Here is a 15,673-nt window from a genome sequence, read left to right as displayed (position 1 = left end):
CAGGGCTGGTGTTCTACCCACTGCACCACTTATCTGCCCTATACCACCTATTCTTTAAAACCCACCTATCACCTCTTTCATGAAGCCTTCCTTAATTCCCCAAATTAGTATTGACTTTCCTCATTTGAACTTACAGAGCACTTAACATCTCTACTCTCTAATGTGCTTATCATGTAATATTATGTATGATTGGGGGGTGACATATGTAATGTTCAGTCATCTTCATTTAAATTCAATAAGCATATGTGCCCTTTATCAAAACTTGGTTTCTTCTTTATGCTTAAGAAAATATTTTTAGGGGCAGGTAGATAGAGCACCAGCCCTGAAGTCAGGAGATTATTTCATAGTATAAGCATATGATAATGTCCTAAGATGTTACAATGGAATAGTACTCAAAAGATAGATACAAGAAATTCTTCCCATAGCTGCAAAGTATCTGTGATAGGTTTCAAACCCTGGATTTTCTATCTGCAGAACTATTTAACCATACTACCTTAGCTTCAAAAAGATGATAGCGGGATCTCTATCACATCACAGGGGCTAAGAAAGAAATAGGTGGGAAGAAAATGGAGACAACTAGTTGTAGATGTCTTACTTGGAAAGTGGTGGGGAGATTGGATGATAACTAGAGGGACTAATGAGGTCAAAGAAATTTTCAAATATAGGGGAAAGTATGTATATCTGAAGAGAAGGACTGTAGCTATAGCCTATGTTATAAAAGCAAGATAAAAGCAATTTTTGCTTCAGATTCTTCGAACATTTTTAGCCTCATCATATCCCTTTTCTTCCTTGTGGAAGTATAGACAATTTTTAAAAATGAATTACCATTTTGTTTGCTTCTAGCTCTAATTATAAAGTCATTCACACTTTATCCCCCTGATCCCAATTATGTGTCAGTAAAAAAAAAGAGTAATAATGTATTCATCATCAGATTTGATAATATAATGGGTTAATGAAATGACAATATTATAAAAATGAACAACTATGTAAAAATTTATGACCAGTTATGATTCCCAATGCCTGATGATCTATATTACCCACCTCCTGATATTTGACAGAAACTAATATGTGAAATGAGACACATACTTTGGCATGTGGGACTTTTTAAATCATTATTTGCTACGAGAGTTTATCTTTTTTTTTTTTCTTTTGTAGTATGGAAGAGGGAGAAAATAAAACTTAATTAAAGTAATATTTAATAATAAAGAAAATTCATCAATTCGATGGTTCAAGACAATTTCAATAGACTTGGGATAGAAAATGTCATCTGCATCCAAAAAAAAACCAAAACTGTAATGGGCTGAGACTTGAGTTGATGCACTGAGGTCCCACGCGTGAGATTAAATAGTAATTGGACCATACTCTATTAATATATATGCTTGGAGAAAGAATGCCCCCACCCACTCTTTGTGCAAGTCCTGATGTCTTGTATAGGAAATGACGCTTTTGGTGGGTGGAGGCAGGGGAGGGAAAAGGAAAGCAGAAAGAGAGACTGCTGGCTGGTTTCTTGACACAGCTGCACCCATTGCTATGGTGACCACCCTTCACCTCCGATCCCCCTTTCACCTGCAATCCTTTTTCACCTCTGCTAGCTGGCTTCCTGTCGCAGCTGCCCATATTGCTATCACAATCCTTCTTTACCTCTACTGAGAATAAAGATTGAAGATTTTTCCCTTAACCTGAATTCCTGACTCCGGCTGATTTTAAATACGCGGTCATCACAGAAAACTATGGAGACTGAATGTAGATTGAAACATGTTTTTACTTTTGTGTTTCCTTTTGCTTTCTCATAGTTTTTTACCCGTTTGGTCTGATGTTTCTTATACAACATGACAAATTTGTAAATATGCTAAAAATAATAAAGAAAATGATTAATGAATAAAGGAGCCATTTTGTAATTTTTTTTTTCCTTTGGGTCTCTATTAGAGGTTGGAGCAAAGGATTATAGGGAGTAGCCAGGATGAAGTTTTAAATGTCTTACAGTTCCTATGATTTAATTATTCAATCACTAAGCCAATGATGTCTTACTCTGAAGTAACATGGAGGTGACATTAGGCTCTCAAGGACTATGCCTAGTACTATATAAGCTCTGACAAGAAAGTCTTTTTGCAAGAGGTTGTGAATAAGGACCATGTGGGCTAAATATAGAGAGGCCCATTGCCAGTAGAGTGAATGCTAGAGTGATGAACTAGTTTGTTATGGAAAACTTCAAGAAAACAGCATTGGGCTGAACTTTATAATGGCCATTGTTTTATATATATGTATATATATAAAACCTGTAGTTTACAATTTCCTATGAATTTTTTTAAAAAGTACATAAGTTCATAGGAAATTATATTAATAGCTCTATTAGCATAATGATCTGAATAGAAATTGACTATAATTACCTGAACATATAAATTATGGAAGATATAAAGAGGATGAAAGTCATACTACACTGGCTGTGACATTATTTATAATTGTATTTGAAAAACATTTTTTTGCCATATATTTGCATTAGTTTATTTTGACTTGATGAAATTTGGACATGAATTTAGTGATCCAAAGAGCATGTACTTTAAAAGTTCAATTTATCATTTCTGTGTTTTTCAAACCACATGTAGACTTATATAATATATGTACATTAAAATATAACTATTTTATTGGCAATTCAAGCTAAGTATAGTTAACATCACTTTTATTTTCTTTATTATAGCTTATTTTTTGAAAGCATATTTTTATAACAGTTCTATTGAAAAGTATATTAAAATGGGGAAAGTCATCTTTCTTTAGGTAGGCTTATTAATGTTATAGTGTATTTCTTTGAAATAAGATTTACTTGATAAAATTATCCAATTTAGGGGTATTATGGATGAAGGACAAAAGTTCATTTGCTTAACCCCTAGATTACTCTGGGTTCCTTCAATGTTTCTATGATGTCCTTCTTGGTAGCATATTCATTTGTTTATCTTAAAATTGTCCTATTAGTTTGTAAGTGATTGAGGGCATCTGTTGAACTTTGCATCTGTATGTTCAACACTTAATGCATTGTTTTGCACTCAGTAGATACTTAATATTTTTAAATTGTTGAATTTTTCTATTTTAAATTCTGGAACTATGCAAAGTGACCAAATGTCAGATTTTTATAAATTTTGCCAGTATGGAAAGTGATATGATTTGAAAAATCTTTATCAGATGCCCTATATTAAAGATGGGCAAACAAATACATAAATGAAAATCTTTTCACTTAAGGAATACTCATTTTAAGCAAAGAAGGGAGGGAAGTCCCAAAAATTTTAGTGCTGTGTTAAGCTTCTAAAGCTTAATATTGTACTAAGGCTTTTGGGACACCTAATAGATGCAAAATATATACAAACAAGTTAGAAGGTAACCTTAGAAAAGAAATTTTGGAGTGGGGGTGACTTGGAAAGATCTTTTGGAAGTAGCATTTGAGCTGAATGGAAGTCAGGGACTTTAAGAGACAGGGTGAAGGATAATAGCATCACAGGTATGGAAGACAACCAATACAAAGGTATGGAGATGGAAGAGAGAGTACCCTGGGTCTAGAACAGCAAACTGGTCAGTAGAGCTCGATTGTAGAGTGTGGAAGGATGAGTAAGATATAAGACTAGAAAGTCAGGTTGGGACAAAAATAATGAAGAATTTAAAATGCCAAACAGAGGAAGTTGATATTTGATCCTACAGGTAATGGGATACCTCTTAATTTATTGAGTGAGGAAAAGTGGAAGATGATATAGTCAGACTTGTATTTTAGGAAAATCACTTGATAGCTGTGTGGAGTATGGATTAGAATGAGTAAGATAAGACAAGAATTCCAATGGAAGGCTATTGAAACAATCCAAGTTGTGATTAAACTAGGGCATTGGCAGAATGATTAAAAAGGGGAAAGGAGGGGAATTAGCATTTTATATAGTGTCTACTACGTGCATTTTGTAAATACTTTCTCATTTGATTGGAAAGAGATGATGCATGAACTGATGCTAAGTGAAATGAGCAGAACCAGGAGCATTATATACCTCAACAATGATACTGTTTGAGGATGTATTCTTATGGAAGTGGATCTCTTCGATAAAGAGAGCTAATTCAGTTTCAATTGATCAAAGATGGGCAGAAGCAGATACACCCAAAGAAAGAACATTAGGAAATAAATATAAACTGCTTGCATTTTTGTTTTTCTTCCCGGATTATTTATACCTTCTGAATTCAATTCTCCCTGTGCAACAAGAAAACTGTTCGGTTCTGCACACGTATATTGTATCTAGGATATACTGTAACCTATTCAACATGTAAAGGATTGCTTGCCATCTGGGGGAGGAGGTGGAGGGAGGGAGGGGAAAAATCGGAACAGAAGTGAATGCAAGGGATAATGCTGTAAAAAATTACCCTGGCATGAGTTCTATCAATAAAAAGTTATTAAAAAAAAAAAAGGAAAGAGATGATATATATGAGAAGATCATGGAGACAAAAATGTAGGATTTGGTAACTGCCAGGTAAAGGAGTATGAGAAATCAATTGCATTGACCAAAATTTCCCAATAAATTCCCCAAACTATCTCTTCTTAATTGTTTTCTTTTTTTCTGGCTATACATGTACATTGATTTTTTAAATACCTATTTCTTTATATATCATGCTGGGAGAAAAAAAAATCAGAATAAAAGGGAAAAACCATGAGAGAGAGAGAGAAAAAAAAAAAAACAGAAGAAAAAATTAAAAAAAAAAAAAGGAACTTAGCATTTGTTGATTTACATTCATTCTTCATAGTTCTCTCTCTGGATGCAGATGGCGTTTCTGAAAAAAATTTATTGGGATTGTCTTGGATTGCTGAAGCCCTGATAAGAACCAAGTCTTTGACAGTTCATTGCATAATCCTGCTTGTGTATATTATTTTTCTGGTTCTATTTGTTTTGTTGAGCATCACTTCATGTAAATCTTTCCAGGCCTTTCTAAAATCAGCTTGTTCATCATTTTTTTAATAGAACAATAATATTTCATCATATACCATAGCTTATTCAGTCATTCCCTAATTAATGGGCATCTACTTATTCAGCCATTCTCTACTTGATGGGCATCTACTCACTTTCCAATTCTTTGCCACTACAAAAAAAGAGCTGCTACAAACATTTTTGGACATATAATTCATTTTCCCCCCATTTTATGATTTCCTTGGGATATAGACTCAGTAGTGGCACTGCTGGGTCAAAGGGTATACACAGTTTTATAGTCTGTTGGTCATAATTCCAGATTGCTCTCCAGAATGGTTGGATCATTTCACAACTCCACCAACAATCCATTAGTGTCCCAGTTTTCCCACATTCCTTACAACATTTAAGATGATCTTTTCTTGACGTAATCAATCTGAGAGTTGTGAGATAGTTCCTCAGAGTTGTTTTAATTTGCATTTCTCTATCAATTGTGATTTAGAACATCTTTTCATATGATTATAGATGACTTTAATTTCATTATCTGAAAATTGTCTGTTCATATCCTTTGACCCAAGACTATTTCTTTACAAACTACCCCTTACTATCTCCCCAAAACCCATATTAATAATTTAGCCAAAAAAAGAAGATGTTCCTTAATTTGGTAGTATGTTATTATTATTGACCACTTTATTTAGGGTTTTGTTGCCTTTTCAAGTTTATTGTTGATTCTTAGCATTTCTGAGACTTATTTTCATCTTGCATTATTTGTATATCTTTAAAAATAGTTAATTTTAATAATACACTTTTAACATCAAATAAATGTGCAAATAGCCCTTCACCAAACAACTTGATTATCCTTTTCTTTAAATATGAAAAACATCTAAAACCAATTGACACTGTTCCTGTGTGCCTGAAACAGTATACAACAATTCACACTCATAGTCCCCTATGACTCTTGAAATGCAACTTTATTTCCCAATCTTTTCTCTAAGTTCTATGATTGGTCATATTAGTTCTTTAGATTTTGGTTTCCTTTTAGAGTTTTTTAATTTTTATTTTTGTAGACATTGTAAGCAGTGTTCTTCTTTTTAATGACATATATCACTTCAAACAAATCTTATGTTTCTCTGAATTCCTCACATTAGCTATTAAGAACATCATGTTAATTTTATTACATTACATACCACAGTTAATTTAACCAATTCCCAATTGATGAGAAACCACATTGATGACGTTAGTAGCAATCAGAGAGTTGTTAAAATGCCCCTTTTAGTTGGTGCAGATTCTTCCTGAAGGAATTTATGAAACCGAAATGTTAATTGGCAAAAATGGAATTAGGGAAATGGAGGCTGGCACTGAGAAGAGAATGCCTTCTCAGCAGGCAGGGTCCTGCTTTGGGACCTTCTGCAAAGAAATGAGTAAAAGGAAACCTATTTTATGTGAGGCTCTTGTCAGGGGAGAGGGAAAAGAGGAGGGAGTGCTGGGATAGCCTGAGCTGATCAGACTAGGATTTCTCAATTGAATAAGAATTTAGAATTTCCTGAATAAGAATGTGACTTTTCCAAAAGATCAATGAGAGTTGATTTGCCCTTGAATAGTGTTGCTTCTTTCATCTTGGGAGGATGGGCCCTCTCTCTAGACTCCTTGGAGCCTGGGGAAACCCTGATCTTTCCTTCAAAGGGGACATAGTTTCAGAGTGAGCATTTTAAAGGGAACACGGTTTCATTTCCCCTTCATCATCGATTCAATTTTCTTTGTTTTGTTTTTAGCTACTGTACCCTAAAGAATGCTGCTATTAATATTTTGGTATATGTTAGATATATTTTTCTGTCACTTACTTTGCTGGCTTTTATGTTCAAAATAAAAGGATATTAACATTTTACTGACTTTCTCACATAGTTCAAAATTGATTACACAAATTGTTGGATAAATTTGCAGGTATAACAGTAAACTATTAGTGTTCCTGACTTCCTACATTTCTCCAGTATTAGCTATTTCTTATATCATCTTTCTAATTTGATGAGTGTTGGAATCTTTACAAATTGTTAAGTCATTAGAGTTGATAAAGACAGTAATTATCTAATTTAGCATGGTTCAGTATTATTGATCTGATCCTACAAGGAGATGTTATGGGCCAGAAGAAACAAGGTACTAAGTGGAACTGAGAAACAATGCTTGTATTCACACCTTTACTCATTGGAGTTCAAATGTTTGGGAGATTTCAGGATTTAGTATGAGATATCTGAATTCACACCTCCCTTGAAGCTCTTAGGGCCAGAGAGCACTCTGGGAGGAAACCCATAATCCCACTCTCTCATATCCCACAATCCCTCTCTCGGAGAAGGAGCATAAATAGAGTTTCAGTGAGCCCAGTCAAGGGAGTTCAGCTGAAAAGACTTGAGAGGGGAGCATCAAGTCAGTTCAGGAGAATCACTCTCTTGGAGATGCAACCAGATTCACTTCATCTCACACCATTGTGGTGGTTGGGCTTCTGCACTTCCCCCACTGAGACCAAGCTGGTCTGAAAGGCTCTCCAGAAAGCTAGCCAAGCCCAAGTGAAGGAGGCAAGAAAGATTCATTCCATTTTCCACCTGGCTGGCTAGAGGCTGAAGAACAAACTTTTGGATTTGGAGACATTTGGAGGGAGCTCTTGGAACCAAGCAGAAAGGTAGGCTGCTAAGAAAAAGTAACCAGGCTATTTTGGAAGGAGAAAATAAACATTTGCATTTTATCACCTGGCTGTGTTTTGAGGTGATTATTACTTTCAAATGCAACTAAGCTGCCTCCAGAAAACCTCCCAAGAGATCTGTGAAACTGTTGAAAAATAATTTTCATCCCCCCTGGATTAATGCTGTCTAAACTCATCATCAGGAATCACTTTTCCACCCTTCCAGGAGCACACTTAGAAGTGCACACTTTTTCCGCAAGAAGGGCATCATTGCAGGAGGCACCTTCCATTGGGCAACCAGTCCCAGTACAGAAACTTTTAGCCTCTGTAGTGTTGGAGGCTGGACTTATTCATTTCTCAGTATCAAGATTAATAACTTATCTGGTACCCCAAAATTATAATGAACAAGAAAAGGAAGGCAAGCTATACAGCTTTTTACTATGCTCCTAGCTTCCTCTTTTGTAATCCCAAATTGTAAATGTAAAGCTCGAGTAGCCTGATGATATTTAGAATGGGATTCCTGGGCTTCCTGAAACAAAGAAGTACTGGCTAACATAGTTAAAAGGCTATCTACCTTTGAATTTCCATCAAAAATAGGACCTGGAAGTCCACTATGTGAGTGGACATGCAAGATATAAATCTTTCCTGGATGCTTTCTCACTTGCTCTTGAAGTTCCTTAAAGAGCTGAGATATACTAGAAGCTACAAATTTTATTTGGGCTGTAGCAATTCTTTGTACCACACCTACTGAATAGGCTGAATCAGATATTATATTTATGTCTCCTGGGTAATAAGTGAGAGCTAGCATGATCGCATATAATTCATTCTGCTGAGTGGACTGAAAAGGAGTTCTGACTATTCTTTTTATGGTTAAATCATGAGAGTATACAGCACAAATATTTTGTTTGGATGCATCTGTAAAGATAGTTGGTCCTCTAAGAGGAACCTTAGAAAACTTCTCAAAAATCCATTGCCAATTATGCAATAGTCTGGTTATCTTTAATGGAGACCCGTGTGCAAAATTTGGAACCGTGGCCAATAAAATTTGCCACTCTGGGATGGTCTCAAAGTATACATTAATTTGTGTATTTGTATAAAAGGTATATATCTTGTCAGGTCTTATCCCAGATAATTGTACTGCTCACTTAATGGCCTTTAATAAAATTCTAGCCCCAAGCACTGGGTAAGGAGTAAGGCTTCTGGTTGTGCCGGGAGGTTCACCCACTCTTTCACATTGTATCCTTGATGAAGGACTGCTGTGGGTACCTCTTTCATAGCAAAAATTGATATTTCCAAGGGTTTTTGAGTTACTCTTTCAACCACATTGGATACAGCCAGTTGAACTTCTCTCAAAGCCTCTTGTGCTTCTTTTGTAAGCTGGCTTGGTGAATTCTGTAGGAGATGGAAGTCCAGGCTGAAGAGTTCCCATAGTTTCCATCTGTTCATTTACCTTTCTTAAATCAGTCAACATCCTCCATTTTCCAGATTTCTTTTTAAAAATAAATACTAGAGAATTCCAAGGACTTAGAGAAGGTTGTAAGTGTTCTTGGTCAAGTTGTTCTTGCATTATATCTATTAAGGCCTGAATTTTATCTCTTGTTAAGGGCCACTGTTCTACCCACACTGATGTATCAGTTTTCCACTGAATAGGAACTGGTGAGAGTGCTGGCAGGCCTTCAACAGCAGCCGGGCCTAAAAAGCCGAAGTACTTAATATTAATCCTATCTGCTGTAAAATTTCTCTTCCCCACAGATTGATGGGGATTTTTTCAACCACAAAAGGAGTAAAAACTCCTGTTTCATTTTCAAATGTCCATTTCATAGGGGTAGCACTAACTTCTGCTGCTATTGATCCTCCTACTCCAGACATGTAGGTGTCTGCCTTAATCTTTGGTCAGTGACTGAGCCAGCTGACACCTCTAATGTCAGTATGATCTGCACCTGTGTCTACCAATCCTTTTAATTGTTTTCCATTCACATAAATAGTGAGCATAGGTCGTCATCTGTCACAGCTGCAGTCTAAAATATCCCTGGACTCTACTGCTTGAAGTCAAAATGTGGGCAACTATCATCAGATTGTCTATTAGGGGTATGTAACAGTAAGCCTGATGCTACTACTTCTCCTGGTTGATAAATCACAGGTTGTCTACCTGTGTTAATGACTGGGATATTAGCTTCAAATTCCCCTTTCTGGAGGCAGCCTTAGTTGCATTTGAAAGTAATAATCACCTCAAAACACAGCCAGGTGATAAAATGCAAATGTTTATTTTCTCCTTCCAAAATAGCCTGATTACTTTTTCTTAGCGGCCTACCTTTCTGCTTGGTTCCAAGAGCTCCCTCCAAATGTCTCCAAATCCAAAAGTTTGTTCTTCAGCCTCTAGCCAGCCAGGTGGAAAATGGAATGAATCTTTCTTGCCTCCTTCACTTGGGCTTGGCTAGCTTTCTGGAGAGCCTTTCAGACCAGCTTGGTCTCAGTGGGGGAAGTGCAGGAGCCCAGCCACCACAGTGGTGTGAGATGAAGTGAATCTGGTTGCATCTCCAAGAGAGTGATTCTCCTGAACTGACTTGATGCTCCCCTCTCAAGTCTTTTCAGCTGAACTCCCTTGACTGGCTCACTGAAGCTCTATTTATGCTCCTTCTCCTAGAGAGGGATTGTGGGATATTATCAAGTAGCTCCATATAAATCCCAATGGACATTATCAAAGCCATGTTTTAGAGTGCTATATTTCAAAAAATCATAAATAAGTTACAGGGGACAAAAGAGTTAATTGGCCCAGTTTCTTTTAATAATAGAATAAATAAATAGGGAAGAAAAAAAAATTCTAGCTTGTAAGCTCCAAGATTGATGAAGTTTAGATTTGGGGTACCCAAATGAAATTAGGGTTACTGGTGGTCAGGGAGTTAAATAAGGTCTAAATGGGATCTAGTGGCAGTGCAAGGGTAAGGAGTTCTGGGATTCCCTTCTGGCAGAAGTCCCCTATAAGTCTCCTGTAAAGAGTCCCCTGTAAAGGAATTTACAGACCCAAAAACCTAGATTGATAAAACAGGTTTATTATGGGGATTGGAAGTAAGGTTAAAGTCTAGTCTAGTTAAGGAAATAGGTGAGAGTAAACAGAAGGGGCACTGGAAACCATATTCCAGTGGATAGGGGCTCCTTAGGATGCCAAGCATGGCATAGCTGGCATGTTTGCAACTTCTGCAAAGAGGGTTTTAGTTTGGGTCTCTCTTTTATAATAGGGGGTTTTGGCGACAAGCTGAAGGGGGCTCATGGGTGGAGTCCCAGATTGGCTCCTGGCTGGGTTTCAGCTAGGCTTAGAATTTGAATTGAATTTAATTGAATGGGTTTTGGGACTGAGCCTACCCCACCCAGTTAACAAAGATGAAATTATTTGTGCTTGGGGTGGAGTCCCCTCACTGAGGCAGAGTGGAAGGAGGTTTTCTCCTTTAAGGATTTTTTAGTTTTGGGGTTCCCTCTTCAAGATGTCTTAAGAGGTTTAAGTGATCAAAATGTGTGATCCTTTTTATAGAGCACTCACATGAAAAATTATGATCCTTTGTGTAGGCAGAGGAAAAGGAGAAAGAGGAAGTAGTGAGGGGAAAAGGAACTAAGGGAGGAGGGAGGAAGGAAGAGGAAGGAAAAGAAAAGAGAGAGAGAAGAAGGATGAAAAAAAGGAAGGGAGGGAGAAAGGAAGGAAAGAAGGGAGAGAGGAAGGAAGAGAGTGAAGAAGGGAGGAAGGAAGGGAGGGAGGGAAAAAAGGAAAAAAGAAAGAATGGAAGGAGGCAAGGAGAAAAGGAGGAAGAAAAGAAGGGAGGGAGGGAGGGAGAAAGGAAGGAAAGAAGGGAGAGAGGAAGGAAGAGAGTGAAGAAGGGAGGAAGGAAGGGAGGGAGGGAGGGAGAAAGGAAGGAAGAAGAAAGGAAGGAAGAAGAAAGGAAGGAAGAAAGAAAGGAAGGAAGGGAGGGAGGAATAAAGGAAGGGAGAGAGAAGGAAGATAGAAAGAAGCATTGTTCAACTGGAACTGGCCAATTTGGTTCCCATTGGGGAAGCTAACTACTCAAAGATTGTTTGTCCTTTGTTCTTGAAAAGGATCAATGATATAAGGAGGGAATGTGCATATGCATGTGTTAAGCAATGGCATTTATGTCAGTTCTCTATAGATTTTTAAGTGTCTGATTTGAGTAAGAAACATTTAATGTGAGGATTTAGAAATATTAGAAAATGTGAGTAGTTGTATTAATTTATTTATATAAAAGCTTTTACATTTTATGTAATCAATATCTTTTTTTATTGTTGTGCCAGTTTCCTTTTAATGTCCTGACCCAGTTTCTCTAATTGTCCTAAGTTACTCTGCCTCAGGTTATAACCTTTCCCTCTTAATGTTTGATGAGATAAAGGTTTTATATCTTTAGGCTACAATCATTCCTTCTTAATATTTGACAGGTAAAGGTTTTTCCATTTTAGACATCATTAGAATATCAATAACCTCTCCAGTACCTCCCTCTATTATGTCATCCTAGGTGCCTCCCCCCCATTAGGTTATCCCTATTCAGGTACCTCCCCCATTATGTCATTGTTCTTGTTATCCTATAAAAGAGTCTTGCTTTCTGATATTCAGGGCTGCATTCTTTGAAACGGTAGTCTCGTTCAGTCCTGGGACCAAATATGGATCATTTGGTCCCAGTAAATCTCTCCATTTAATAAACCATTTAATTGTTCTCTAATCTCTGTCTTGCTCAGTTTCTCTGGCATAACATTATTTTTTTTACTTTCTTCTTTTGCTTTTCTGGTTATGAATTGTTATCCTATCCATAATTTTGAAATGTACAATCTTTCATTTTTTAATTTTCATGTCATGTTATTTCTATTTATATTATTTGGTGATCTGGAATTTATTAGGATATGAGATATACAATGCTCAACTAGACTAATTTTTCACAAAATTGATTTTCATTTTACCTAGAAGTTCTTGTCAAATATTGAATTCCTTTGCTAGAAGTTTGTATTCTAAATTGCTGTAAGCATTTGTTTCTAAGTCTCATTGTCTTTTCCACAGATACATTTTTCTGTTTTGTTTCCAGCATAAGATTATTTTGATAAATGATTGCTCTGGATAGTTTGAGTACTGGTATAATGCCGGAGAAACTGAGCAAGGCAGAGATTAGAGACCAATTTAATAGTTTATTAAATGGAGAGATATACTGAGACAAATGGATCTTGGTCCCAGGGTTGGATGAGACTATCATCTCAAAGAATCCAGCATTGAGCATTAGACAGCAAGACTCTATTATAAGATAACAAGAACAATGACACAATGGGAGAGGTACCTGGATGGGGATAACCTAATGAGGGGAGGCACCTAGGATGAAGTAATGGAGGAAGGGACTGGAGAGATTACTGGTATTCTGATGACGTCTAAAATGGATAAACCTTTATCCTGTCAAACATTAAGAAGGAATGATTATAACCTAAAGATATAAAACCTTTATCTCATTAATCATTTAAGAGGTAATGATTGTAGCCTGGGGTTTTGGGGCAGAACAACTGAGGTAAACCTCTATCTCATCAAACATTAAGAGGGAAAGGTTATAACCTGAGGCAGAGTAACTAAATAGGACAATGGGGAAACTAGGTCAGGACATCAAAAGGGAACTGTGGCACAACAGTGGTATTGCTGAGCTTTCCTCATTTTGATATGTGTGTGTGTGTGTGTGTGTGTGTGTGTGTGTGTGTGTGTGCGCGCGCATTCATAGGTGTGTATGCTATTGATGAGGTTTAGCTTTGGGGTACCCAAATGAAAATGAGGTCTAGTGGCAGGTTTGGGGAACAGTAAGTCAAATAAAGCTCCCCTACAATCCCTTTGGATTCTGCTCAAAGGTAGAGAGTTAAATGAGGTCTAGCGGTGGCACAACAATCCCCTGTAAAGGAATTTACAGACCTGAAAAACTAGATTGATAAAAGAGGTTTATTATGGGCAGAGGAAGTAAGGTTAAAGTCTAGTTAATAGTAAAAGGTGTTAGGTAAAGAGAAGAGGGCACTGGAAATATTATTCCAGTGGGCAGAGACCCTTGGCATGCCAGGCATAAGGCTGGCATGTTTGGAACCTCTGCAAAGAGAGGACTCCAGCTTGGGTCTTTTAGAATGAGAGATTTAGCTAAAGGTGCCCGTGGGTGGAGTCCCAAGTTGGCTCAGATCCAGTGGGGGCTGGGACAAGCCCAGATTTCTTATTGAAATTCAAAGAGGTGCTTTTGACTAGGATTTGTGAACCAAAGGTCCTAGCTTCCTGAATTGATAATACATCAGCTAGGATGAGTTGGGAATCAGAAAGGAATAAATCAATCTGAATGGACTAGCTTCTTAAAGGGACCACAACTAGGTTCACTATCTCTTAATATGCTTGACGTATTATTTCTTTAAATGTTGTTGTTATTTTTTTCTGTGTATTTCTATATGGCATCTCTAGTAATTTGACTGGTTGAAAGAACAGTTTGATTTGAAATTATATAAGAAATGAATAGTGTATTAATATTTCCTTATGAAGTGAAAAAAAATCATTTGGAATTCAAAATTCCATTTGCAAAGTGAAATTTCAGAAATGCCAATATAATGAAAATGAAATTAATGCAAAGAGTGAAAATAACACATTTTATAATTATCTTTTTTCTAGGCAACATATTTGTGGTAAGCCTGGCCATTGCAGACTTGGTTGTGGCAGTCTACCCATACCCTTTGGTACTTACATCTATATTTCACAATGGATGGAACCTGGGATACCTACACTGCCAAATTAGTGGTTTTCTGATGGGTCTGAGTGTCATTGGATCCATATTCAACATCACTGGCATTGCCATTAACCGCTACTGCTACATCTGCCATAGTTTCAAGTATGACAAGTTGTATAGTAACAAGAATTCCCTCTGTTATGTTGCTATAATTTGGCTGCTGACATTTGTGGCCATTGTGCCCAATTTGCTGATTGGATCACTCCAGTATGACCCCAGGGTCTTTTCCTGCACATTTGCACAATCTGTCAGTTCAGCATATACAATAATCATTGTGACTTTTCATTTCATCACTCCCATCATCATTGTTACCTTCTGTTACCTGAGAATATGGATCCTTGTCCTTCAGATAAGACGGAGGGTGAAACCTGACAACCAACTCAAACTGAAACCACATGACTTCAGGAACTTTGTCACCATGTTTGTGGTCTTTGTGCTTTTTGCCATCTGTTGGGGCCCTTTAAACTTTATAGGTCTTGCAGTGGCTGTCAACCCCGTCAAGATCATTCCCAGAATTCCAGAATGGCTGTTTGTGTCCAGTTACTACATGGCCTACTTTAACAGCTGCCTTAATGCTATTATATATGGATTGCTGAATCAGAATTTCAGAAAGGAGTACAGAAGAATTATAATGTCCCTTTGTTCAGCAAAAGTATTCTTTGTGGATAGCTCTAATGATGTGCCAGAGAGAATGAAAAGCAAACCCTCTCCTCTGATGACCAACAACAATCAAATAAAAGTGGACTCTGTGTGAAAAGAACCTTGTTGCTGCATATGAATTTATTTATTTTTCTTTATATGCACAGCTGTAGTTGAATATTCTCCTGAGAAGATGATCCTTGATTGAGGAAATCTTGAAGAATCTACATTTCAAACAATTTAAACCAAAACTGAAGAAGCATGAGACTTGAAAATTGGCAATGTCCTACAATACTTAAAATATTCTGTCTTATACTCAGATAAAAGAGTTTATGCCTCTTCCAAAATGTTATTACTTCATAAAAGTTGTTCCCTAATTAATAAATGGTTAAATGATATGAACAGATAGTTTTCAGAAGAAATAAAAAATATTTATAATCATATAAAAATGATCTAAGTTATTATTGATTAGAGAAATGCAAATTAAACCAACTCTGAGGTACCACCTCGTACCTATCAGATAAGCTAATATGACTATAAAGAAAAGGACAAATGTTGGAGGGGATATGGAAAAATTGGGACATGAATGCACTGTTGAGGATTGTAAATTGATTTAACCATTCTGAAAAGCAATTTGGAATGCCCCCAAATCTGTATGTAACCCAAAG

General features: G+C 36.7%; 1 protein-coding gene across 1 annotated transcript in view; it reads left to right on the top strand.

The window, feature by feature from the left end:
* Positions 1–15,120, top strand: part of MTNR1A (melatonin receptor 1A) — a 28,035-nt gene extending 12,915 nt beyond the window's left edge. The window contains exon 2 of the mRNA XM_051966704.1: positions 14,252–15,120. Coding sequence (XP_051822664.1) covers positions 14,252–15,120 — 869 coding nt within the window. The remainder of the gene's footprint in view (positions 1–14,251) is intronic.
* Positions 15,121–15,673: the final 553 nt, after the last annotated feature.

This window comes from Antechinus flavipes, chromosome 6 (assembly GCF_016432865.1).
Source record: "Antechinus flavipes isolate AdamAnt ecotype Samford, QLD, Australia chromosome 6, AdamAnt_v2, whole genome shotgun sequence".
NCBI lineage: Eukaryota > Metazoa > Chordata > Mammalia > Dasyuromorphia > Dasyuridae > Antechinus > Antechinus flavipes.
Note: the sequence above shows the minus strand (reverse complement) of the source record. Positions and strands in the feature narration are given on the sequence as shown.